The sequence below is a fragment of the Populus euphratica genome, unplaced genomic scaffold (genome assembly GCF_000495115.2).
Source record: "Populus euphratica unplaced genomic scaffold, PopEup_1.0 scaffold20.1, whole genome shotgun sequence".
NCBI lineage: Eukaryota > Viridiplantae > Streptophyta > Magnoliopsida > Malpighiales > Salicaceae > Populus > Populus euphratica.
The window spans coordinates 1,323,339-1,349,716 of NW_011499854.1; the positions used below are offsets into that span (position 1 = coordinate 1,323,339).

At 33.0% G+C, this 26,378-nt stretch overlaps 4 protein-coding genes across 7 annotated transcripts; 2 read left to right on the forward strand and 2 right to left on the reverse strand.

Moving 5' to 3' along the window:
- Positions 1–1,147: 1,147 nt before the first annotated feature.
- LOC105122562 (probable inactive purple acid phosphatase 28) lies at positions 1,148–5,798 on the reverse strand. Of its 4 annotated transcripts, none has more exons than XM_011021755.1 (5): positions 5,548–5,798; positions 5,230–5,377; positions 4,302–4,729; positions 3,330–3,811; positions 1,148–1,432 (listed from the first exon to the last, which is right to left on the reverse strand). In XM_011021755.1, exons 1-4 carry the CDS (start codon positions 5,728–5,730, stop codon positions 3,341–3,343), a joined length of 1,230 nt encoding a protein of 409 aa, XP_011020057.1. In that variant the 5' UTR covers positions 5,731–5,798; the 3' UTR covers positions 1,148–1,432; positions 3,330–3,340. The 4 variants fall into 4 exon arrangements, with proteins under 4 accessions (XP_011020057.1, XP_011020056.1, XP_011020054.1 ...); XM_011021754.1 differs by lacking the exon at positions 1,148–1,432 and adding an exon at positions 2,268–2,571; XM_011021752.1 differs by lacking the exon at positions 1,148–1,432 and adding an exon at positions 2,268–2,611.
- A 4,364-nt stretch (positions 5,799–10,162) lies between these two features.
- Positions 10,163–11,519, forward strand: LOC105122769 (ABC transporter B family member 15-like). Its single transcript, XM_011022056.1, has 4 exons — positions 10,163–10,432; positions 10,584–10,638; positions 10,753–10,937; positions 11,058–11,519. The coding sequence occupies exons 1-4, from the start codon at positions 10,163–10,165 to the stop codon at positions 11,517–11,519; spliced, it is 972 nt and encodes a 323-aa protein (XP_011020358.1).
- A 148-nt stretch (positions 11,520–11,667) lies between these two features.
- LOC105122563 (putative multidrug resistance protein) lies at positions 11,668–14,854 on the forward strand. Its single transcript, XM_011021756.1, has 3 exons — positions 11,668–12,324; positions 12,507–14,386; positions 14,467–14,854. Exons 1-3 carry the CDS (start codon positions 11,761–11,763, stop codon positions 14,834–14,836), a joined length of 2,814 nt encoding a protein of 937 aa, XP_011020058.1. The 5' UTR covers positions 11,668–11,760; the 3' UTR covers positions 14,837–14,854.
- Positions 14,855–20,237: 5,383 nt separating this feature from the next.
- Positions 20,238–25,925, reverse strand: LOC105122770 (probable receptor protein kinase TMK1). Its single transcript, XM_011022058.1, has 3 exons — positions 25,899–25,925; positions 21,506–23,861; positions 20,238–21,074 (listed from the first exon to the last, which is right to left on the reverse strand). Exons 1-3 carry the CDS (start codon positions 25,923–25,925, stop codon positions 20,569–20,571), a joined length of 2,889 nt encoding a protein of 962 aa, XP_011020360.1. The 3' UTR covers positions 20,238–20,568.
- Between the last annotated feature and the right edge of the window lie 453 nt (positions 25,926–26,378).

A 26,378-nucleotide genomic window follows, 5' to 3' on the forward strand; every position in this document is an offset into this window, starting at 1 on the left:
ACCTCATTGCCCACCTTGATTATGAAGAAGATCCACCTCCTTCTCCTCTAGCTTCTTTTTTTTAGATAAATTATATTCAAACTAATATTTTTTAAATTAGTAATAAATATTTGATTTTTTTATTTTAGTTCTATTTCTTCTTTTTTGTTTTTTATTTTAATATTTTTAAAAATATTAAATAAAATACCAATGAAACTATAAATTATAGGATTTTGACACTATTAATTACAAATGGAATTACCAGCATACTAAGTCCTTCAAAAACTTCTAGAGAATTCGAAAAAAATACATAAATTTTCATTAACAATATATAAATTATCGACAGGTTAATTATATCAGTAATATAAATTCAATCACCGATGAAATTAAAAATGATATTTTTTATCGGTGATATGTCATCTTCACATATGACAATAAATTATTTTTTGTTTGATATTTTTTTTTAACATAAATCTATTGGTGAGTATATGATAAACAGACTTAATGAAAAAATAGAAATCACCATAGTTAGGTTTTTTATAATTTACCATTCATAATTACATTGATAAATATTTTCCCAACAAAATCAGTGTTTAAAAACCAATGAATTATACCGTAGATATTATGCAAAATTCTGGTTGTGTTCGAGTGATTTTGTATGTTCTGTGCCTGTGCTTTGACTGAGATAATTGGTGTGAGTTCTTTTAGGGAGAGGATTTGTGTGATACTCTTTGTCAGCGAATATATTCTCACCATGCACATAAAGATCATTCGAAATAGAGACATGAAAATTTTGATAAATGGTTGACAACGTTAGGCAGGGCTCCTGCAGATCTTTGGCCTCTGATATGGACTGGTTATTATTTGGGAATTGCCTTCCCAAGATGTGGTATAGCCGTAAGAGTAGTTTTTGGTTTTCTAGGCCCCTTTTCTACCACAACATTCTTCTTCAAAGGAAAATTGGAGACATTACAAGGGCCCTAGTAGAAGATACAGATTGTGAATCCTGGCTAGCTTAAGTATTAAAATGAAGGATTTTGATGTCCTGGTCCCTCCACTCCCATGAGTCATTGGTGTGATCGCGGCCTATGAAGTATTAACGAAGGCTTGAAATCTGCCATGGATACAAAGGGCGTGCAAGACTCTCGAGTTAACTGATGGTGAAGCCTCTGCCAAGAGATGAAGTTATGATCACGATCCTCCTTCTCGCCATGTTAGTTTGTCACCTGCAACATGTTAATCAAATCTAAATCTAGGAGACCTCCCATGTGGGAATGAAAGAACATGGAAACTAGTGAGGTTCCTTGAGCCATCCATAAGAGCTCCCTGTTTCATTTCTATTGGGAAAATGGGAACCTGGCGCACCATATACACTGAGATTATAATGTTCAAAGCCATCGATATATATAATGTCATATCGCCTTTGAGAGACTGAAGGGATACGGCAGAGATCCTATGCAATCCAACAGAGATGAAAAAGATCAATTCTTCGAGTCATTTGGATTTTTCTCAAACTGGAGGGATACCTGCAATTCAAGATGAGAGACTCTAAACTATTCAATTGGCTAATGAAAAGACTTCGTTCCAACGTGCATCTAACCAAGAACAACTTCTTAAGCCATATACTTATTGGCTTGTAGTTTACAGTCCTGTGCTCAGCAGTGCTTGATTTTGCTTTAACCTAGTACTTCTTTAGCCATAAATTTATTGGCTTGCTTTGTAAACTTATTTTTCATTAATGAAATTTTTATCACATTCATCCAAAAAACATCTAACCAGGCACAATTTCTTCAAATTGGTTTTTGCACCTAAGAGCTCCTTTAAACCACACTACCCTTTTTTTGCATTGTTCAAGTTAAGATAGAGATCTATTGCACCCGTTTTAATGACAAAACCAACCCTTCAATCAATATCATCAGTGTCGTCACACCCTGCATGCAGGTTTCTCTTTCAGGGAGCTAGAGCTTGTTAGGCCTATCCAAGATGAGGTTAAACAGCAACAACCAAACATGCTTCCATCTATATATGATAGTAAACTTGTTCTAACAGCATCCATCAGTGCCAACTGCTCTCGAGAATCAAATGAACAAGTTCACTTCATCTCATAAAAGATAATGCTATGAGTACTTAAATGTTTTACAAAATATTTGTACTAACTGATATGGCATTTGTTTCAGGAAAAGGTTTTCAAATCATAGAATCTGAATCTCATCTCATTTATAAATGAAATGAGAATTATAGAATATATTAATAAATGAATCCCCAATCATGTGCTGCTACATCATTCAGTAAAACAATGCTAGTGAAAAATTAATTACCTCTTGCATTATCCTTTCATAAAATGAAAGTAACTGGAGAGCAAGGCGCTGCAATATTCCTAGCTAGAGTGAATTCCGTTCAACCAATATTTTACAGCGTGTTCGCATCACACCTTGCTACAATACGTAACAAAATGTGCTATCCTCCGAAAAAAATATCACAAATCCTTCATTCAGAAAATTCAGAAGAATTCATCTTTCTACTACAACATTCTCCCACCTTGCATAAATGGTCTGCTCTTTTTGCTCCAAAGTTTCAGAAGAATTCACCAGTCTACCACAATATTCATCTTCAAAAATAGTGCTGAGGTTATCTGCTAAAAAAGAAGGGAAAAAAAAGGAGAGAGAGGCTATCAATTAAGTTTATATACATATTTGCCACTACTTCTGTTGTTGAGTAATTACACATCAATGAGGAATCACTACAATTATGCAAGCATTCGGATTTATGTATTTCCAAGGATAGTTGTCATGGCCATCTTAGTCTAAAAAACCTCTACTTCCCTCATCTTTTGTCATTGTACAAATTTGATACAGATAGCAAACCCTATAATAAATACCAGTTTATATACATAGCAAGCTGGTTTGACAGTGTAAATAGCTGGAGACACAAGACATAGATGACCCTAAGGTTTATTGATATTTAGTTTGGGGGAAGAAGGTTAAAATGAAGGTAACATTTGAAATGTTAATTGATAATTAACAGCTAAAAGAGATAACTTGCTGCCGATTATGGTGTTTTTGATCTACTTCTACATATTATTCAACAAATAATATTATTAGATAAGAAGAAACCCTGACAATATCCAATCCTACAATTTGAGTGCAGTTAACGTAAGAGAGTCAAGTTATCTGTTGTCCTTTTTGGTGAACAAGCCAAGCATTATGGATAGCTTCTCACATCAAGTTGCCTATGCAATATGAATTACTTCCAGTTTTAAGCATGTGGAGAATATCTTATCACATCAATAATACAGATGATAATACAGAGGATATAGAGCATGATCAGATGAAAATGTGGTATATTGATACCTGCAATCAAGTCATTTTGCATGGTGTAATTCCCACAAGACTTGTTCATCAAGCTTGCTCAACTTCTCATCATCAAGACGCTTCCATGTCCTGATCCTCTCCATTCCCATCCAAGACTTCTCACCCTTTTCAAGTTCTGCCAATATGATCCTTGCTCTCCTTGACCACCCAGCTATTCCATAAGCATGATACCCAAAGCCTCCACCATAACAAAACCATATACCTTCTAAATTCCCACAAAAGTCATTCTTGTGATCATGGCCCATGAACACAGCCTTCACATCTCCCATGGATACAAGGGTCTGTAAGACTCCTGAGTTAACTGATGAACAAGCCACGCTTTCCTGAAACTGGCCAATAATCTTTTGGTAGTATAGCTGTCGAATTTCTGGAATTGGGATATGGAAAAATGCCAATGCACAGCGTGTGGGTGTAGCTGATGGTGAAGCCCCTTCCAGGAGATGACAGTCCTCCTTTCGGTCCTGTTAGTGAGTGAACTGCAACATGTTAATAAAATCTAGATTTAGCAGACCTCCCTCTGTGGGAATTGAGAGAACATGGACAGTAGTTAAGCAATCAGTTGCAGAGCTAGGCCTTTCCTTAGGAAGCTGAAAAATACATGTACATAGAAGTTAATTCAGTATGTGCATGTTTTATACAAACTATGTGTTTGCATAAGCTTCAATGTAGTGTATAACCATACACATTCACACACAGGCATCTCTATTGACATCGTATTAAGAAAACATACACCTATATATTCTAAAATAAAGTTTAGTTTATACTTGGTGCAAATTAAACAACCTATTTTCCATAAAACAGAAAAGTATAGTTATCATAGCAACAAATTTATCTTAACATAATCATTGACGTTTGCATATCAATAGATGAAATGAGACCCAAGCTTAAGCATCTTTTTAAAATATCAATAACCATGGTTTGGTTTCAACCAATTTGCAAATTTTGTTATACCTGATAACCCTTGGAAACACCATGAAGCCAACGAAGTTGAGATTCCTTAATCCATCCATAAGTTCTAACTCCTTGAACAACCTCCCTGTCTCCACTGTCAAGAAAGAAAAGATCAAGAACAGTTCTGTTAGCTGAATGTGAACCTGGAGCACCATATACCCTGAGATTATAATTTCCAAAGCCATCAATATCTGTTATCGTATCGCCTTTGGCTGCACTAGAAGCATCTTCCACTGATGGATTGATTTGTGATACTGAGTAATCCAATAGTGATATGAAAGACATCAATTCTAGTCGAGTCATGGTAGATTCTTGGTCATGGTTTCCTAAAACCACTGCCCATGGAAGTCCAGATTCCATGGCAGGTGCAAAGGCACGAAGCAAAGATTCAGCAGCATCAGGAGTGCTTGAACCAAATATATTATCTCCTATATATAAAAACTGAATGTCAATCTAAAATACATGAAATTCATAATTCCATTAACATGCAAAAAAGCAGCAGTCCACATCATCAACAAAGCATACTTAGTTTAGTTTAGTTGCCAATATCTAGCCAACTCATAACTCTAAATTAAATTCAACTTAAATTGTACAAACAAACAAAAAATCCTGTTCTAAGTCAAAACAAACTTAGAATCATGTATGACTTTACCATAATAGCCTATTGAAGCAGTCTATATCTAAAACAAGCACACGGCAAGAAACCATATTTTTCACAATCAAGAAAAGCAATGTATTTATATTATTTCTATATCAGATCAGGCACGATCACCTTTATTATCATGCAATAAGTAAATTCATTATATCTTTTAATTAAGAACCCAAAATTAATCCTCAAATCTATATCCTCTACATTCATTATTACATTATTTATAAAAGAGAGAGAGAGAGAGAGAGAGAGAGAAAACCAGAAATGAATTATGTATACCTGTAAAAGCAATGAAATCAGGCTTCTCGGCTTCAATGATCCTCTTAAGAAAATGAGTGGTGTTAAGATCAGAACAATAATGAAACTCAGAAGCTAACACATCTTTGCAACTTGTCAGCACCCCAGTTCCATAATGCATATCAGCCACCTGTTTACTTCCACGTGTCAGTCACAGGGCTACATATGCCAAGAAAAAAGAAACCCATTTTTTTTTCAAGAAACACAGTCAAGAAAGGAAACCCCCTGTAGCTAGAACAAGAACTTAAAAAAAAAAAAAAAAAAAAAAAAAGAATGGGAATCACAGAAAAAGAAGAGAACCTGAAGGATTTTGAAGGTTCCATCAGAGCTGAACCTGAGAGGGAGATGTGGGGATTTCTTGAGGTGAAGAGGGTGGTGGCCTATAAGTAATTTGTCAGCGATCTGGGTGTGTAGAGAGAAGAGGATTGTCAAGATTAAGATTAAATAAAGAAAAGAGTAGAGCCCTTCCATGGTTTTGTTCATTTCTTCTTCTAACTAGCTAGCTAGATAGCTCCAACAAATGAGAAAAACGAGGAGGGCATTTTGACTGTCTCTCTCTTTCGTACTAATATCCTGATTACTTTGTTTTAAAAATATTTAAAAAATTATTTTAAATCATTTTTTTATTTTAAAGTTATTCTGATAAAATTATATTAAAAATAAATTTTAAAAAATATTATTGTAATATATTTTTAAATAAAAATTAATTTACAGTAAATAAAACACAAGTGTTAAATAAAACTGTAAGGTTACTTTAGAATGTAAAAGATAATATTTCATGTATGACTTTACCATAATAACCTGTCGATCCAAATTGTTGGTTGTTATTATTAAAGTTATTAAATTTAATTTGAGAATTCATCCAAGATAAGATCAAGTAAGTTAATACAAAATAATAAAGAATAAAATAATATTTTTTTTAAATAAAAAACTCTAACAAGTTCTTTACCAAGTTTAGGATCAACTTGAATTTTTTAATTTGATAAATATAAGGTTAACTCTTCTTTATTAATTAATTATGAAACCTAATCCAAGTTAAACCTTGAGTTTAGCGACACAATGAAAAGGTTTTTTATTTACAAAGATTACATATATTTTGATAATTATTTATGGGAAGTTTATATCTGAAAAATAAAGTTGATGTATAATATCTTATTTGTTGTACCTTGGTTTTTTATAGAATTTTCTTCCTATCTTTAATTTTTATCTAGATAATATTAATATGTGATTGAAATTACAGGAATTCTAACTAAATATAGATAATAATATCTAAATATTTGCATATTTTGGAACCAAATTATAATAAAGATGATTTTCATTGTGAGAATTTGCGAAAATGGTTTGTACAAAATCATTTAATATTTTATCTTTTTTTAATTATTCAAAATATAATAACAATGAAAACGAGAACGACGGAAAAAAAATTGTAAACTCTTATTTATTTATGCTCTACAAGGCTCGGTCCAAGATATTATATTATTTAGTATGTATTTGATATTTTTATGCATGACATATTTTAAAATAGTTTTTTATTTAAAAATATATTAAAATAATTTTTTTAAAATTTTTTAATATTATATCATTAAAATCATTAAAAAATATAAAAAATTATTAATTTATGTCCAAATCAAGAGTAGACTCATCAACATCGTTAATAAAACCTTATTATTTCAATATTATTTATGTCCTCTCACGTAGATTGAAGAAAAACTTGAATAAGATTATCAATTCTATTTTATTTTATTTTGTCTGAAATAAAATATTTATATAAATTTAAAAAAGGAAACAAAATAAAAAAATTCATCTTATTTTAAATCTCATTTGTTTCGGATTTTTTAGCTAAATTTCAATTAGAATATTCCTGTTTTATTTCACATGTTCCGTTTCAGTTTTGAAAAACCATTGAATCAAATTAAATCTGATTCAATTTAATTAATTAAACCATTCAAGTATAAAAAGTTTTTTTTATTATTATTTTTAATAACAATGATATTAATTTTTTAAAATTAAATTTATCACTAATATATATAGTTTATATTTATGTTATTTTTTTCATATATACTTTGTTTTGTTTGATATTATATTTGAATTATATAATTTATAATTAATTTATTTTAAATTTAAATTTAAATTATGTTTGTTGAATATATATATATATATAACCTTGAAATTACACATTAAAATACTTTAAAATAAAAATATTTTATTCTAATTAAAAAAATAAAATATTTATCAAAACAGAATTGTTAACTTAGCTTGAAAACCACCCAACTGAGAATTGAGCCTAGATAGCGATCCTAAACCGAAAGAATCATCGTACAAATGAATTTTGCTAATATCAATTCTCAAAGCATAGATACTTTTCCTAGTCATATGCATGAAAAACATGTTGTTAAACGGAATTTATTAATGCTCTGATCAAGAGGGCAGTATCTGTACACAAAGTACACAAGAAACAAGACATGGTCAGGATATATCCAGCAAAAAAGGTCATCAGACTGGTCTGGTTGGCCCCATGCCGAAGCCTTGGAAGCACTTTGACAAGACCTTAGTTGAAGATTGGTCCTTGAACAACCCTCGTCCATTGACGCTATGCCCATTTTTTCTGCAGTTTGCCTCTCTACTGGTTTTGGCGCATGTAAAATCTCGCTCAAAAATTGATTTACCAGCTGCTTTATGGTTTATTTGGATAAAACTAATCCCACTAAAAAATTTAACTTTTCTTCTGGCTACTTGTCAATATAAAATAATCATAAGAAATTTTTTATTTCAGCGTGAATACCTTCTCCCTTTCAAGAATCAAGATGCGTTTTCTATAATAGAAACTTAAAATCTTCAAATCATTTTTTCATTCACTGCTAATTCTCTTTGAATATATGGAAGGATGAAACTGCTTTCTAATTAGAACTTTTGCGGTGTTTTTTAAAATTTATTGATGATATATGCTACCAATAATCTTCTATGATTAAAGGTAATTTACAAAATCTCTTATGGTATTTTTAATAATACTGCCCTTAACCTCCAAAGGACGACGATTGCAAGTAATAGATATATCATTAAATTCACCTTAATTATACCTTTAATCCAAGTAATAGCATTGTAAGAATTAGAATCCACAATCTATTAATTTTAAGAAGCATAGCTGCAATCTATACTGGAAAATAGTGCTTTTGACATCAGCTTCATTGGAGCTCATATTACCTGTAAAGTAAGAAAAAACATAAAGAAATGTTTCCCCAATACGATCTCTTAGAACCCCCACAAATTCTTGATGATGGATTTCCATTTGCAAAGGTGATAACATTTCATTTCAACATACTTGTAGAAAAAGGTATGCAAGATGAACCAATTTTCATTTTTATGTTTTATATCCATATAAAAAGGCTATTTGATTAGCAAGGTAAATCAAAGCTAGTATAGCAGAAACTCCCATCATGATATTTTATTCAAATCATAAATCAATGAAAAAATAAATAATAAATATCATCCTAGTACCCCATTAAAAATAAGTATTCCATATAATCTAGACAAGTTCTTATAATTAAATTCTTAAAAGTAAAAATTGCTTCTGATTTTTATTTTAAAAATCAAACCAAGTTTTTATACTATGATTAAAAATAAAAAGCAAATACACACCAAATAATGATGGATGATTGGCCCACACATATTGCTATGGACTAGTTGAAGTGGCATTATTGCTTCTGCATGATTTCTTTTGGAAAACTCCATGTTTCATCTCCTTCAATAGCTTTGAAGTGTTTCAACAAATGTAGGTTTACACCTCCAGTAGTCAAATGCTCTTAGAGTCTTAAGATTTTATCTAGATCATTTCCCATATTGTCAATATAGGCCTGCACCTCCAGTAGTCAAATGTTTTTTTTATTATAAAGAATAAATCAGATTATTTAAATTAAAAAATTAATTAATTATTTAACAGATAAATTTTATTTCTAAATATCTTGAATTTTATAGCTCACCTTGTCCAAATGCATACTGTACAAATTAGATTATTTTTTTTCCAGCTACTAGAGACGTAACTCTTGGTTTTGCAAGAATGCCGGCCGATTGGACAAAATCTTTAGTTCTGCAGTTCCCAAGGTTACAGATGGATAAGAACATAGATGATAACATCTAGGAAATATTCGTATTCTTAGTTATGTCTTCTTCAGTAGCAATAGCGAAAAAAATTCCAAAAATGAGAACAAGAGTGGAGACTGGAGCGGATTAAACTAAAATGAAACACTAGATAAGTAAAGCAAACATTATATATAAAAAAAACATATATACTAAGTGGGATCTTCGTGACTAATTTCTAATGTAACTGAGAATTCTGATAGCAATGAGAAGTTTTCCTTTGATGGTTTTTCTTCTCTGGTAATTCTGTCTCCGCTCCTCTTAATAATAGCATATGGATACTGATGGATTGTAGCTTAACTGGCATTGATGTCCCTTTTATTTTAAAAGGTCTTGCATTCGAACATCTTCTTTGCAACAAAATAATAATAATAGCCAAAAAAAAAACAGAGACAGAAAAAACCACGGAGGCAGAGTTCGACAACAACAATGGCAAGATTCTGATATCATAGGAATGATACACACACACATATAAGATAGAGATGGAAAAAACACCTTTGCATGTGACCTAGGCAGAGTTTGACAACAACAATGGCAATATTCTGATATCATAGGATAGCTTCCAAGTCGAAAGGTATATTGTAGATGATCACAAGACATAATTTTTAACGTATGATCCCATGTTTTTCGAAAAATTTAGACACCAAGAGGCAAGAGTCACCTAGCTACTCTTACCATATAATGATTATCATGAATCCTGTATGAATACATTTCAGAGACATTTTAAATGTCTCAATGATGTCACCAGTGAAACTTTGCAGCAAATACTAACCTGAAAACAATGGCAGAGAGCAGTTCAGCGAGAAAAAAGAATGTTGAACTATCAAGGAATAAAACTGATGGAAAGGAAAAATCTAGAAGTAGTGCTGCACCATCAGGGTCGTTAAAGACAGTCTTGAATCAGTCAGATTGGAAAGATATGTTATTGATGATACTTGGATCAATAGGGAGTCTCGCAGATGGATCTGCCATGGCTTTAATGATGCTGATTGTCAGCAGTCTCATGAACAGTTATGGTGACGCTTCTTTCACTCTTAAAGATGTAAACAAGGTTGGTTTAAAGCTACATTTGTCAACTTTGTAATTACATTACATAAGTAAGCATCATAAGCAGTACTAACATAGTAATCAATTAGGGTTGTCTCATTAACAATAATAATCTTAACGGCAGTCTCATTAGTAATTGATTGTTCATACTGCAGTTTTCGTTGGCATTTATTTATGTTGCTGTTGGTGTCGGCGCAGGCGCCTTTCTCGGTACTTCTTCTTTCTAATTGTTTGAACCCATGGCCAACCTAAAGAGTTACACCATAGGCTTGAGTTATTGGGTGGATTACTAATCTTCCATCTTGTTGTCTTGATTGTCAACAGAAGGATTCTGTTGGGCACGTACAGCAGAAAGGCAAACTTTTCGAATACGGAGGCAATATTTACAAGCTGTGTTATGGCAGGATGTTGGCTTCTTTGATACAAATCATGGTGCATCCATTGCATCTCAAGTGGTGTCCAGTATTTCAACTGACACACTCACCATACAAGGAGTTCTTACTGAAAAGGTGCTTAGATAGTAGACACTATGCTCACTAGACAAGGTTCATTTCAGACTTGTAAAATGAGTTTTTAGCTTATTAATTTGGTTTTTAGCTTATGTGAATTTAACATGAAATTTTAATCAGATTGCAAATTTCATTACGAACACAACATTGTTCGTTACGGCCCAACTTGCTGCTTTATACCTCAGCTGGAGGCTGGCTATAGTGGCTATCCCCGCATTGTCGATGTTAGTAGTTGCAGGATTCGTATACGCAAAGCTTCTAGGTGATGTTGGAAACAAGATTCAAGCAGCCTATGAAGTTGCAGGAGGAATAGTGGAGCAAGCAGTGTCATCAATCAGGACTGTTTATTCCTATGTTGGAGAGGAAAGGACTGTCAAGGCCTACAAGATTTCTTTAGAACCAACTTTAAAGCATGGGATAAAACAAGGATTGATGAAAGGAATGGCCATCGGTACCATTGGTGTTACATTTGCAGTGTGGGCACTTCAGGGCTGGTATGGAAGTACTCTGGTCATGCATAGGAAAGCAAAAGGGGGAGACGTTTTTACCGCTGGAGTTTGCATTGTATATGGAGGACTGTAAGTTCACTGAGTTTTGATATTCAAAATGCATTATAATTTTAAGCACAGAATACTTGCATCAATTTTTTCTAATTTATCTGAACAGTGAGGCCAGCGAGGATTAGGAAAATTTAGATACCAGTATCCTTTTACATAGAATCATTTCAACAACAATGTCCACAAGCAAACTAAGTATTTCCTGTTGCATGCTGCACTCGTATAATATTAGGAGGTAAAACTTTCATTACATTCAAAGATCTGAAATGATGACAAAGCAACTTTGCAGGGGTCTAGGAGGTGCTCTAATCAATATCAAGTACTTCATAGAGGCAAATATTGCAGCTTCTCGGATTTTTGAGATGATTCATAGAGTTGTGGACATTGACTCTGCAAAAGAACTAGGCAAGACCATGTCAGAAGTTAAAGGTGAGGTGGAATTCAGAAACATAGATTTTGAGTATCCTTCAAGACCAGGGAGCTTGGTATTAAGCAAGTTTAATCTCAAAGTGATGGCTTGCCAGACTGTTGGGCTGGTTGGCAGAAGTGGATCAGGAAAATCAACAGTAATAAATTTGCTTGAGAAATTCTATGAACCTCTTAGGGGCCATATCCTGCTAGATGGTGTTGACATAAAGACCCTTCAGCTCAAATGGTTGAGAAGTCAAATGGGCCTGGTAAGCCAGGAACCTATACTTTTTGCAACCTCAATCAAACAAAACATCTGTTTTGGAAAAGAGGAGGCTTCAATGGAAGAGGTCATGGAAGCCGCTAAAGCTGCTAATGCCCACAACTTCATCTGTGAACTACCTGAAGGATATAACACCTTGGTAAGTCCTGACTATAGGATTTTCTCTAATATCAGTTGTTATTCGACATCCTCACCCAAGTAATAGTTTGTAATAAATCTTGCTGCATACTGTTTTGTGTAACTAAGAATGGCAATTGGAAAAGAAAGGAACCAAAAGAATAAAGGAAGGTATATACAAATTCCAATGACAAACTTTTTCAGGTGGGACAATTGGGAAGTCAATTGTCTGAAGGCCAGAAACAAAGGATTTCCATCGCAAGGGCACTGTTAAGGGATCCAAGAATCCTTCTTCTTGATGAAGCAACAAGTGCGTTGGATTCTCATTCTGAGAAAGCTGTCCAAGATGCTTTGAATCAAGCCTCAATAGGAAGAACTACCATTATTGTTGCGCACCGCCTATCTGCTCTTCGCAATGCGGACTTGATTGCTGTAATTCAATCAGGAAAATTGGTGGAATCAGGCTCCCATGAGCAACTTATGCAAAACTTGAGCGGTCCATACTCAATAATGGTGCAGCTACAGAGAAACTTCATAGACGATGAAGTTACATCAAAAGCTCAAGATACTGGATCTAGCAGCTCTGTTGTTCTTGATACAGGAATTGCTAATGCAGAACAGAAGGATGATACAAGTCTCTCACAAAGCTTTAGCGATAAGAAGAAAGCCAACCAGCAGCAAGATGATAATTACAGTTCCCCTTCACTATGGCAGTTAATGAGCATGGCAGCACCTGAGTGGAAGCCAACCCTGGTAGGTTTCATTGCTGCTCTTGCCTGTGGACTAATTCAGCCATTGCACTCTTTGTGCATGGCTGCACTTCTAGCAGTTTACTTCACAACTGATCACAACGAGCTAAGGTCGCAAACAAGATTTTATTGCTTTGCATTTTTAGCCTTCGCTGTCTTTGCTTTCCTGACCAATGTGATTCAGCATTACTATTTTGGGATAATGGGAGAGAGCTTGACAAAAAGAGTCAGGGAGGCACTTTTTGAAAAAATCTTGACATACGAGATCGAGTGGTTCGATCAAGAAAACAACAGCAGCGGAGCCGTATGTTCAAGATTAGCCACAGATGCCACAATGGTGAGAACTCTTGTTGCTGATCGCTTGTCAATGCTGGCTCAAGCAATTTCTTCTGCTACTTTGGCTGTTGTTTTAGGTTTGATATTGTCATGGAAACTTGCGCTTGTAGCTATTTCTCTGCAACCCTGTATCATTGCTGCCTTCTACATTAGTACAACGACAATGCAAACAATGTCTAAGAAAATCCTCGACGCACAGAACGAGAGCAGTGAATTAGCAAGCGAAGCTGTTGTGAACCACAGAATTATTACAGCATTCTGTTTTCAGGAGAAAGTTCTAAAGCTATTTGAGCTTACACAGGTAAGTTCCAAGAAAGAAAGCCATAGGCAGTCTTGGTATGCAGGATTTGGATTGTTTCTCTCACAGTTCATCACAGGTGCCATTCCGGCTCTAACTTTCTGGTATGGTGGAAGGCTATTATACCATAAAGAGATCACTTTCAAGCACCTTTTCCAAACATTTTTAATCCTGGTGACAACAGGAAGACTTATAGCTGAGACAGGAACCATAACTGCCGACCTATCAAAAGGTACCAATGCACTGGAATCAGTTTTCAGGATTCTGAAAAGGAGGACCAAAATAGACCCTGAACATTCAGATGGTATCAAACCAGAAAAGATCAATGGGGAAATAGAGTTTAAGCAAGTTCATTTCTTCTACCCAAATAGACCAAAACAAATGATCCTGACAGGCGTAAACCTAAAAATTGATACTGCAAAGGTTGCTGCAATAGTTGGAAGAAGCGGGTCCGGAAAGTCCACCATCATTAAATTGATTGAGAGATTCTACGACACATCAAAAGGTTCTATCGACGTTGATTCAATCAACATCAAAAGTTATAACCTGAGGGCCTTAAGGTCGCATATCGCATTGGTAAGCCAGGAACCTACTCTTTTCGCTGGAACAATCCGCAACAACATTGCATATGCAAAGGAGAACGCAACAGAAGCAGAAATAATCGAAGCAGCAACTATTGCAAATGCTCATGATTTTATCAGGTGCCATTCTATTAAACACTTTTCTCTCTCTTATCCGTTCAAAATCCAGATTTTATCAAGTTTACTGCTTTTCTGGGCAGCTGCATGGAGGATGGATATGAGACCTACTGCGGCGAAAGAGGTGTGCAACTATCAGGAGGGCAAAAGCAAAGGATAGCTTTGGCACGAGCAATCTTAAAAAATCCTACAATATTGCTTTTAGACGAAGCAACAAGTTCATTGGATGTGAATTCAGAGAAACTTGTGCAGAAGGCATTAGAGAGGACCGTGACTGGCAGGACATGCCTGGTTGTAGCTCATAGACTATCTACCATCCAAAAAGCTGATAAAATTGCTGTGATTGACCAAGGAAGGATCATAGAAGAGGGCAATCATTTTGAGCTAATAAATAAAGGAGAAATGGGTGCATATTTCTCACTTGTAAAACTCCAACAACTTGCTGCCATGTGACAATGACCCTTATATGTCATGGTGAAAAGAGAACCAAGGTCGAAAGATATATCCATGCAATGTTTAGCACCCTTTTTTTGGAGCTTGCGTTGCATTGGTATAATAAATCTTTTGAATCAGCTTAAGTGTTTATGCTACTATTTTAATTTGGGCCATGGTTACGGCATTGAAATGTCAATAAAAAAATATTTATACAGAGGAAACTAGCTATGTACATGTGCTACTTTATGGGCCCAATTTTTTTTATCATACTTTTCAGTTATGCAAACCTGGTTAAAAAAATAGATAAATTTATTTTTTAGGTTATATACCTGAATGGTTAAAAAAATAGATAAATTTATTTTTTGGGTTATATACCTGGATTAAATAAGTTGGTTTTAATTTAATTAGATAAAAATATAAACAATAATAATAGGTAGATTAAACTAAAAAATGATTATGATAGCATATGAAAAATATTATTTTTTAATAAAAAATAAAAAACATAGCTTAATTCTCAGCTCATAAATATTAAAGGATTAAATTAGATATAAAAAATAAAAAAATTAATCTAAGTTAATTCAAGTTAGTATGATAAACCTATAACATGACAATCAAGATCGAGTCATCTCAAATAATTCTTTTAAACTTGTAATTTAGGTCATAAGATCGAAACAACCTAATAAAAAACATAAAACTTATTAAAAAATAATATCAATTCTTGTTAATTTTTTTTAATCCGTTATCCAAATTATTAGATTTAAAATATTTTATTTAGAAAAATTTTAAAAATTTAATTTTTAACTAATCAAATATTAAATAACAAAATTAAAAAGATAACATAGAGATATGCCGGTATTACAGATGTAGGTTTTTTTCTAACCCAAAGATTATAGTGCCATGGAATATAACAAACAACTGCATACATGCACGCGCATGTTCATCCTCGTCCAGTTCATTGTATTCTATTATGACATTCCAAAAAAGCATGACTTGAATTCTCTACCACTTCAATTGCATATTTGAGAAATAGCATGAACCAGAACCTTAACTTCTAAGCACCACTGGTTTTTCCCATGCTTCGTATACTTTAGTTGCCTCAGGAGTTTGAATTTACAAGTCCTATTCATATCCATTTTGAAACCCCTTTCTTGGTTTTATTCTAAACAATAATCCTAAATCAGAGCCTAGAAGCAAAGCATTATATAGTTTTGAACTGAACTTTTCTTGCCTCTTTTCTCGGGTGAATTCAGGCGTCAAAGACAACATTATGCAGAGTTTCTTCCTTGCCGAGACACTTAAGTATCTCTATCTCCTATTTTCTCCTCCATCTGTCATCTCTCTGGATGAACGGGTTTTTAACACTGAAGCGCACCCGTTGAGAATTGTGACTCGCAATCATCAAGAGAAGTTTAACGTTGATAGACAACAGAAGTTACCACTTCATTTTCGCCGCAGAAAAGAGGGTCGATTAGTATACAATTAGCTGGCATCCTCCCCACATTTTCAGCCAGCGCAAAACCAATCAAAATTGAAGAAAATTAAAGAAAATATATTGCTGCTATGATTCTGGATTAATGGAAGACCAATTCAAGAAAGCAAAACTAATCACATTAAGAACTCTTTTCTTGGATGACAGTTTTAAAAGAAGAAAACGAAATGCTTGTCTGGTGCTCAGGCACATGGTTATCTCAAGTCATATCGAATTAAAATGATGTTTAAATATGGTTAGCCTAACTGAAACGTTCAATATTAAAATGATGTTTCTTTCTCTTTTTTTTTGTATTTGAAAATCTAAATTACCCCCTTCTATTCCACCTTTCTTTCCAGTTGTTTTGGAGGTAACTGAGTTGATTTCTTAGATTCAAGCCCGTTGGATAACTTGTTAAACAGCTTGATATCTGGAATTTAACTCGCGAATACCTTTGTTAATTGCAAAGTTAGAATCAATTTTCCCAAATATATATAGAAATGGAGATTAGGTCGCCATTGCATGTGCAGCACCTCCAAAAGTCACCCTGGAATCCAGAAGAGAACGTGTAGACGACTGCAAAAGACATCCATCGATAAAGGGTTCTTTCTAAATGCCCTCCCAACATGCGGCAGTTGCTTTGCACCTTGGAATGAATGCCTTCTCGCCTACTTTCTCCATGTGAGATAAGTACTTTCACTTTCAAACCCACCTGTTTTCTAATTCTTTGAACAGTAGCATTGTGCGTAAAGTTTTATTATAGCAAAATGACACAATTTGAGGTTGTTGGAAAATAGCACATTTTGAACAAATACATGGTTTCCATTCGCGTCTTTGTTCGAAAACACGATTCTCAATTGATCGCGGTTACATAACGAAATAGCATAAAAACTTGGCTCTAGTGTTTTTACAACTAAAAAAATCATCGGCTCAATCTCCTACTTCATTATCCTTGCTGCAACCAATACTCAAACCACCACCAAGTTGTCCACAAATCAAGCTAAAAACACGATTTCTTTTAATTTAATGGGTTTCATTATTTAACCGTGAGATTTTTAGTTTTAATTTATTAATGCTTGTGTGTTGTTTGATAATTGGATATTTTGTTTAAATTGAGATGATTTAGGGTTGGTGTCAAGCAATTAGGTATGCTCTTTTATGCAATTGATGTTATTTATTGAATTAATTAGGTCGGAATTATATTTATAAATCAAGGTCTTGATGTATCTAACAACTCTCATAATCAGAGATTTTGCTTGAACTTTAATTAGAGATTTTGTTTGAACTAAGATAATTTAAATTTTAATTGATAAAATTAGATATATTTTTATGCAATTGATGTTATAAAGGTCAAAATCATAGCAATTAGGGTTTACATTGTGTTTTAGGATTTGCGTTGAATTTTGGGATAAATTACTATAATTAATAATTTTATTTGAACTCGAATAATTGAAGTTTTAATTGATGTAATTAGTATTTTTTTTTCATACAATTCATGCTATAAAGGTCAAAATCATAAAAATTAGAGTTTGCATTGAATTTTATGATAAATTATTGTAATTAGAGATTTTTTTTAATTGAAATAATTTAGGTTTTAATTGATGCAATTATGCATTTTTTCCAGCAATTTATTGAAATGAGTATTCTATTTTATAGAAAATATCTCTCAACTTATGTAAGTCATATCATTATAGTAGTATTATTATTCCTCTTTTTTTATAGAATATGTTTTTCAAATTGAATATGTTATGTCATTATTTTGGTACTATTATTCCTGGAATAAACAATAGAACCACTTATAATGATAAAAATACTATGTTATTGAATGTTTTTAGAGGTATATCAGATATTAAACAAGCTATATGTGGAATTTTTTTAAGATTGTAAAGTTTAAATATATTCATATATGTACCATTATATTTGTGCAAGAAAACCACTATCAACTTTATTCAAAATTTGTTGGATTCGTGGTTTTAACTTTTATTAGTGCTAACATTGCTTATAAGGTATAAAATACAGTACCATTATATTTGTGCAAGAAAACCACCATCAACTTTATTCAAAATTTGTTGGATTAGTGGTTTTAACTCTTATTAGTGCTAACATTGTTTATAAGGTATAAAATATATGAGAAGAAATAAAATTGTACTATAAATTTAAATTTTTATATTATAAGGCATGGGTTGGTGCTCGAGTAATTTTTTTATACATATAGGGACTCATTTGAAATATTTTCTAAAATGTTATTATTAATAAAAGAATTAAATCCTAGCATAGTTGTTAAGTGAGATCATAATAGGCAGTTTGATAATAAAATTACTATTTATTTATAAAAAAAGAATTACAAAAAAAGACCAGAACTTTGAGGTTTAGAGCGTATTTGATATTGAGGTTGCAGTTGCTTTCAAGGTGATTTTTGTTCAGAAATATATTAAAATAAATATATTTTTATTTTCAAAAATTATTTTTGATACTAGCATATCAAAACAATCTAAAAACACCAAAAAATTAATTTTAAATAAAAATAAATAAAATTTAAAAAAAAAACAAACAAGATTTATCCTGTATATTTTATATCTGATTCAAATTCTTTCAAAATTCTAAAGAAATGAATTTTTTTTTGCTTATTTGAAGTTTCAGGCATTGACCCTTAAAATGAGTCTTGCATTCTCTGTTGTTGTATCACAAATATGGTATTAATGATTATGTAATTTTACCGGTGAGTGAATTTGGTCACAAAAATGGTAGTAGAAGTGGTGGCTTTTGTCAGATTCATTAGGTTTCCAACCACTTAGAAATTCTTCTAAGTATAGATCTCTTCTCCATAGGTTTTTCTCAACCTTTAAAAAAAAAAATTATAAGTATAGAGTCTTTTATATCTCACCTCACATTCTTCGAAATTTTTCTATGTTAGGTTTCGTTATATTTTCCCTATACAAGCTAAAATTTCTTCAAACATAATGCACACCTCTACACAAGGGCTCTCTGATAAATAATTCTAGGTTTTCATCCCTCTACTTATACAAAGATAATTTGATGAATTTGTCAATATAACCAAGTAGTTTTACAAGTCTTTATACATTAATATCATAAAAACTTTAGAATTACTAATAAATTCAAATTTAATGGGTAAAAGCACCCACATGGGTTTGAGCTATCATGCTCGAGCCCAACATGCTACTAAGAGGGACAAGCTTGAGCATGGTAGTCTAAGCTCGTGCTAGGCACGCTGCCCAACACCTTCATGGGCTTGGACTGTCACACCCAAGCCTAATATGTTTGGATCTAGGTAGCATGTTTTAGTCTATGTTTTGCTCCTAATGAGTTCAGGCAACTTGCCTGATCTTAACATTTTTTTGAAAATTTTTCTAGGACCCCCTTCGAATTCCTTCATATTTTATATTAATTCAATATATATTATTTGACGTAGAATATAATTTAAAATATCATAAGAGTTAAATGACTTTTCAATATCTTATTTTCATAAAAAGATAAGACTAATAAGCTATAAATACCCTATAAATCATTCAAACTCTAAGTTTATAATTTCTTCATTCTTTATATTTTTAGTATATACATTTTCAAAGCATATTTATTTCAAATATTATTGTACCTTTTCTTTTTATAAAAATATTTAAACATTGAGAGTTCTTACATTTATCAAATCAGATCTTTTATAGATATTAGTTATAAACTATTTTGATTTACCAAACAACAAATATGAACTATAACTTTTTTGACTAAAAACATATAAATTAAATTATTAAAACTAAAAAATTAATTATTTATCCAACATATAAATCTTTTTTTACTATATTACTTTGTGGGGCTTCGCAACACATCACACGGTATTCAGAATTATTCAAAAACATCAAACATGATATTGTAGATGAGAGGAAATTCCAAGGAAAATGATGAAAGAAATGGGGACCAGTTAATCAAGAACCGACAAGATGTAATTTAGTCAGATGATGAACCGTGTGAAGAAATATATTACCACGTCCCTCATTATCTGGATAACCAAATCAATTGGTTAGCTACAAGGAATTATAAAAAATAACATAAGACTATTAGTTTGGCTCTATAATAAATAAGATCATTGAAAAAAAAAATGAATCAATCAATGTAGTAAAACAGTGGTACGTTTTAGATATTGATCATCAGAACGTTTACACGCAACTCGTGGGCTTGAACACCATGGCAGCCTATCTCTTTCCCCATTAATCTTTAACTCACGATCCCTGTGTCCTCTTTTAAAAAAAAATATACAGATTCCTTCCAGTCACCGACAATCATTTGAAGTAAATGTGTCTGTAAATCCTCCCGAAATACTTGATTGGATTTGGGAGTGAGACCTATCATCAAACATTGTCGAAGTACCTTCATCAGCTTGCCATCTTTGGAGAAACTGAGGAAGGCTCATGTGGAGATCAATGCCAGAAGTGCTTTCCTCTTCGTGGTTGGTAGGTTTCCATTGTTCTACGAGAGGTCCTAAGACGTTGACGGCATGGCCCATATCTGGTCTTTGGTATGGCTCGCGAGCTGTGCAATGCCCTGCTAACTCAGCAACTTTGAAAATACTCACTAGGGTCTCCTCATCAGGATTCAGAGTTTGATCAATTGCCTTTGGGAGACTGTCCTTGTTGACTAGGACTCGGCGGAACCATGTGACCAAATGAGCCCTTTCATCTGGCACTGTATCATCTAAAGCTTTTCTTCCGGTCATAATTTCCATCAAAATCACTCCAAAAACATATAAATCCACTTTTGTTGTAACTCGTCCAGTAGCTGTGCAGAACGTAGTGTGTTCAGTTCATTTTTGAAGAGAATAAATAAAGTCATCAACAAATCAATATGTTCAAGATCAAGCAGATGAATATGAAAACTCAATACACTAACATCTAAAAATCTTATAAACAAGGAATGACTGAAGGATAAAGAAGACCATGTCTCACGATCAAGGACCACATTTTCTGAAACTTCAATATGCCTAGAAAAGTACCAAGTTCATTGAAAAAAGTTCTGCAAGCATGGAGGAGGCTTTAGGCTTTTCCTATAATTCCTAACACAAATGGGGAAAAGTTGGAAAATTTTACTACTTCAAGGTTGCATGCATGGAAAGATGACAAAATATGAATTGATACCATATTAGAAGCTCAGGTTACTTGCTATCAATTGAATGAAGATGACTGAAAATGGACATTTAAGCCTCTACTTACCAGCATATTCAGGTGCAAGATAGCCAAAGGTTCCTGCCAATCTTGTCTCCATAGAATAATTCCCATCAGGTGCATTTTTAACCAAACCAAAATCAGCAACCTTAGCTCTCATGTCATCTCCCAGAAGTATGTTTGAAGGTTTCAAATCTCTATGGATGAAACTCTGCTGTGCTAAGCTGTGCAGGTATTCTACTCCTCGAGCAACATCCAGTGTAATGGTAACCCTCTGTTTCCAAGTAAGAGGAGGGTAACCAAGTTCTTGCCATTCAAACAAATGTTGAGCCAGAGTCCCCTGCGGCATGTACTCGTACACCAAGAGTCTCTCATTTCCATTTATGCAGTAACCCAAAAGAGCAACTAAGTGCCTGTGCCTCACTTTAGTAAGCACTGCAATCTCTGCCTGGAACTCATTCATTCCTTTTGTCCCCATTGCCCCAGCTTCCATCCTTTTCACAGCAATCTTAGTCCCATCATGCAATTCGCCCTTATAAACCACACCAAAACCTCCCTTACCCAGAATGTTATTCTCGCTGAAATTATCAGTTACTTGTCTAAGTACCTCAATTGAAATTACATTATTCCCACCCTCAAAAATGTTGCGGCCACTATGGTTGCCACTACTTTGACTTTGTATTTCACTGAGAACCCCATAACCCTTCGTGCAAGACGACGAACCATTTGTAACCAATGCATTGATTCCATCCCCATTCTCTTGATCATTCACTCTCCCAGACTTCCCTCTCTTTTTCTTGATATTAATCTTAAACAACAGGAACAAGCCAATAAAACCAACAATCACCAAACCAACAACAATTCCAGCAATCAGACCTGGACTCACCTTCTTAGCACCGATTCCTTTTCCATTAGGACCATCTCCAGGTGTAGTTGTATTTGAATCTGAACCAGGTGATGGTGCCCCTCCACTTCCAGGACCCCCACCACTCCCAAGAAAAGGATTACCTGGTGTAGTGGTTAGCTTCACTGAAGTAGCAAAACTCGGGATCTTCCCAGTAAGATTGTTGTTAGATACATCAAGAAGTGAAAGCTGGGACAACTTTGCCAAGCTATCAGGAATTGGACCTGATAAATTGTTATCATTCAATTTCAAAGTTGTCAAAGCAGTGAGATTAGCAAATGCAGGAGAGATTATCCCTCCAAAATGCTGCTTCCCCAAACTCACTGTAGTGACAGTCTTTTTGGATGAATCACAGAAAACAAAAGGCCAACCACTGCAGGCATCATTCCCTTTCCAAGAATCAGACAACGTCACAGGATAGCCAAAACCACCAGCAATCTCTAGCAATGTGGTCACTTGTGGATCACAAGCAACACCAGCAGTATCCACACAAAAATTATTAAGACCACTATTATCAACTATAACATCTTTTCCAAACTGAGGCACCGGACCTTGTAACTTATTATTAGACAAAGAAATATTCAACAAACCAGGAAGGGAATGCAAAGAAACCGGCAAGATCCCAGTGAACTGATTATCCCTCAACTGCAAATCAAACAAACTCTTGCTCTTTGAAAAATCTGGAATTGGCCCAGTAAACTGATTCTTCTGAAGCCAAACTTGGCTCAATTGCTCCATTGAAGGCAACACCTCAATAGTACCAGACAATCCCATTTCCTGATTATTAAGCCACAAATTCTGGATCCCAGAATTAGCAAAAGATGGAGGCAACCCTCCAGTTAAGTTATTATAGGACAATCTAAGATTTTGCAGACTAGGAAAAGAAGCAAACATATCAGGTATGGTACCAAAGATTTTAGCATTGCTAGCCTCGAAAGTAGTTAAACTAGACGACTCAGTTAGATCAGTAGAAATAACCCAGGATTCTAAATTAATATTATCATTCATGCTCAAAGTTTGCAAACTAGTTAACCCTTTAAAGCAATCTTGAGGGATACTAGTAAAATTATTAGTACCAATATAAATCTCTCTCAAAGAAGCTAAATTTGCAAGAGAAGGTAAAGCACCATAGAGCTTGTTTTCTTGAAGAGACAAACTTTGGAGCTGAGAAAGTGTTGAAAGCTCAGATGGGAGAATCCCAGAAAGACTTTGAGTAGCTAAGTTAATGGAGATGACATTGTTGGAGTTGTCACATTTAACACCATTCCACTTGCAGTAATCATTAGAGTTTGTTGTTGACCAGCCTTTGGGTGTTGGGGTTAAGGCAGAGGCAAGTTTTAGGATGGTGGCTGCATCATCTGCGGCGGCTGTTGTGGTGGCTGGTGGTGGAGAGGAGGAGAGAGAGGAGGAGGAGGAAGAAAGAGAGAAGAGGGTCAGCCATTGTGTGTGTGAGAGGGAGAGAGAGGGTTTGGTTTGTTCCTTTCCTTCTTCTTTTTGTGTCTTTTAATGTTTTCTTGTTATATTTGATTCATGCCTTTTGGATATATCAGTGAGGGATTTAGTTTCCTGAATTTCTTGATTATAAGAAGTTTAAGTAGTGATTAAAACATAATTAGTTAAACCCCAAACTGTAATGAATTAAGTATAATATAATACATTTCTTTCTCCGTTCGAGCTGTGGGCGGTGGATTAGCTAGCTAAGGGCTGGTTGGCAAGGGGTTTCCCTTTCTGTTTTCCACTCGCATGGCAAAAAGACAATGAATAGTGAGTTGTAAAATTGGTAAAAAGGTCCTTTTCTTACTACAACCACACCCGTCTGACTATTTTCGTGCCAATTTTTATTTATTGAGTTTTGTTTTCCCATCGAGTACTGCATGTGTTATTTATATTTAGATTAATATATTCATTAAAAAAATTGCTTTTGATTGGAAATTAAGATTGTATTAACATGGGAAATAATTTATTCAACATTTTGAGGGTTAAATCTATATATTTTTTGTAATTAAAAAATCGCTATATAAATAAACTAAGCACATATTTAATGGTGAATACTATGTTTTCAAGCCTAAGTATCTCTAAAGAGATTTCACGAATCGAAACCAAAATTGAGAATATTTATATAAATAAAGCTAATTATATTTAAATAAATATACAGTGACTCGAAATGAAATTAGTATAAATTCATGTATGTAACCATTAATAACAGTATTATTTATTTTGATTATTTATTACTAAATAATAATAATAATTAATGGATTAATAATTTTTTTCATTCTTCTTTTCTAAACAAATGAACAAGGTTTAAAGTGATAATCCATTATATTTTAACTCGCTAAATATTAAGCTTACATATATGAATTTAGTAAACCATCAAGCCCACCATCTTAGAACTCAGCAAAATATTAAGTTTGGATATACATGCAAACCTATCATTTTTAAACTTAGCCAAACTCTTAAACCAAACTTTTATGAACATGATCAGAAATATTTTACTTAGATAAATCAAGGATATTTTATATTAATGAGTGAAAAATATTTTATTCTAAGAAAATAAAAATATTTAACAAATATATAAAAAAAATTTCCCTCCCATAATAAGAGGATATTAGGAGCTATAAAAGAAACCAATACAACCTTTATTCATTAATTAGGTTCAATTTTTCTCTACTAAAAAGACATTTATATATTTATAGGGCTTTCTTTTAATAGAAAATTGCATTTTCTTTTATATGATATTGCATTTTCTTTTATATGATATTAATTTAATCATTGAAAAGTTTTTAAATTTAAAGAAAGGGACCTTTTACGTGGTATAAGTAATCAGTCATTTTATCAAGAAAAAACAAATCAAGCAAATCTTATTTATTACTAAATAATAATAATAATTGATGAATTAATATTTTTTGTTAAATTCTTCTTTTTTAAACAAATGAACAAGGTTTAAAATGATAATCAATTATTTTTTTAGCTCAGCTAAACTTTAAATTTAAATATATATATATATATATTTGATAAGTTATCAAACCAATCATTTTAAAATTTGTTTAAATATATATATATATATATATATATATATATATATATAGGTCTAACAAACCACCAAACTTATCATTTCAAGATTGAGCAAAGTGTTGAGCCTTGATATATATGGATCTGACAAACTGCTGAAACCATTATTTCCAGACTTAACTAACCTCTTAACCCAAACTTTTATGAACATGATCATAAATATTTTACTTAGATAAATGAAGGATATATTTTATATAAGGATATTTTATATTAATAAGTGAAAAATGCTTTATTTTGAAAAAATAAAAATATTTAATAGATATATAAATCTTTTTTCCCTTCCATAATAAGGGGATATTATGAAATATAAAAGAAATCAATACAATCTTTATTCATTAATTAGGTTCAATTTTTCTTTGCTAAAAAAACATGTATATATTTTTAGGGATTTTTTTAATAAAAAACGACCTTTTCTTTCATATAATATCAACTTAATCATTAAAAAGTTCTTAAATTTAAAAAAGGGACCTTCTGCGTTGTATAAGTAACAGTCATTTTACCAAGAAAAAACAAATCAAATTGCTAAAATAAAAAGGCTATCAATAAAATCAAATTTATCATCAACAACAATAAATGCAAGTAGCAAACTAGCCGACCTATTGCACGCACAACATTCATTTTTACAACTTGATCACAATTATGTGAAGATTAGAGACATAATAATTGAAGGGGAATTATTTTGTTAAGTACTAATGATTAGGAAACGGGATAATTAAGTGGAGTTTTGAGAACAATTGATTAAAAAAAAAAACTGGTCACTCATGAAATCTGAATTTTTTTTACCTTATCAACGAGAACACGTAATCGGATGCCAGCTTGAAAGTCTTGCTGAATGCGTGTACAATTTTTTGTAAAATGAGAGAAGATGGCTGCTCTTGTTTACATATCTACACACACACACACAGACTTGTTTACATATCTACACACACACACACACACAGGCCAACA

Coding starts and splice junctions, on each gene's coding strand:
- LOC105122563 (XM_011021756.1), top strand. CDS start 11,761: ATGATGACAAAGCAACTTTGCAGGGGTCTAGGAGGTGCTCTAATCAAT. Junction 12,325..12,506: donor CTGAAGGATATAACACCTTG/GTAAGTCCTGAC, acceptor AAACTTTTTCAG/GTGGGACAATTGGGAAGTCA. Junction 14,387..14,466: donor AATGCTCATGATTTTATCAG/GTGCCATTCTAT, acceptor TTTTCTGGGCAG/CTGCATGGAGGATGGATATG.
- LOC105122770 (XM_011022058.1), bottom strand. CDS start 25,925: ATGACTGTTACTTATACAACGCAGAAG. Junction 23,862..25,898: donor TTACTTATACAACGCAGAAG/GTCCCTTTTTTA, acceptor AAACATTAAAAG/ACACAAAAAGAAGAAGGAAA. Junction 21,075..21,505: donor TCTTGCACCTGAATATGCTG/GTAAGTAGAGGC, acceptor CGTTCTGCACAG/CTACTGGACGAGTTACAACA.
- LOC105122769 (XM_011022056.1), top strand. CDS start 10,163: ATGGCAGAGAGCAGTTCAGCGAGAAAAAAGAATGTTGAACTATCAAGG. Junction 10,433..10,583: donor CTCTTAAAGATGTAAACAAG/GTTGGTTTAAAG, acceptor TTCATACTGCAG/TTTTCGTTGGCATTTATTTA. Junction 10,639..10,752: donor CGGCGCAGGCGCCTTTCTCG/GTACTTCTTCTT, acceptor GATTGTCAACAG/AAGGATTCTGTTGGGCACGT.
- LOC105122562 (XM_011021755.1), bottom strand. CDS start 5,730: ATGAACAAAACCATGGAAGGGCTCTACTCTTTTCTTTATTTAATCTTA. Junction 5,378..5,547: donor GAACCTTCAAAATCCTTCAG/GTTCTCTTCTTT, acceptor GGAAGTAAACAG/GTGGCTGATATGCATTATGG. Junction 4,730..5,229: donor TGATTTCATTGCTTTTACAG/GTATACATAATT, acceptor TTTTATATATAG/GAGATAATATATTTGGTTCA.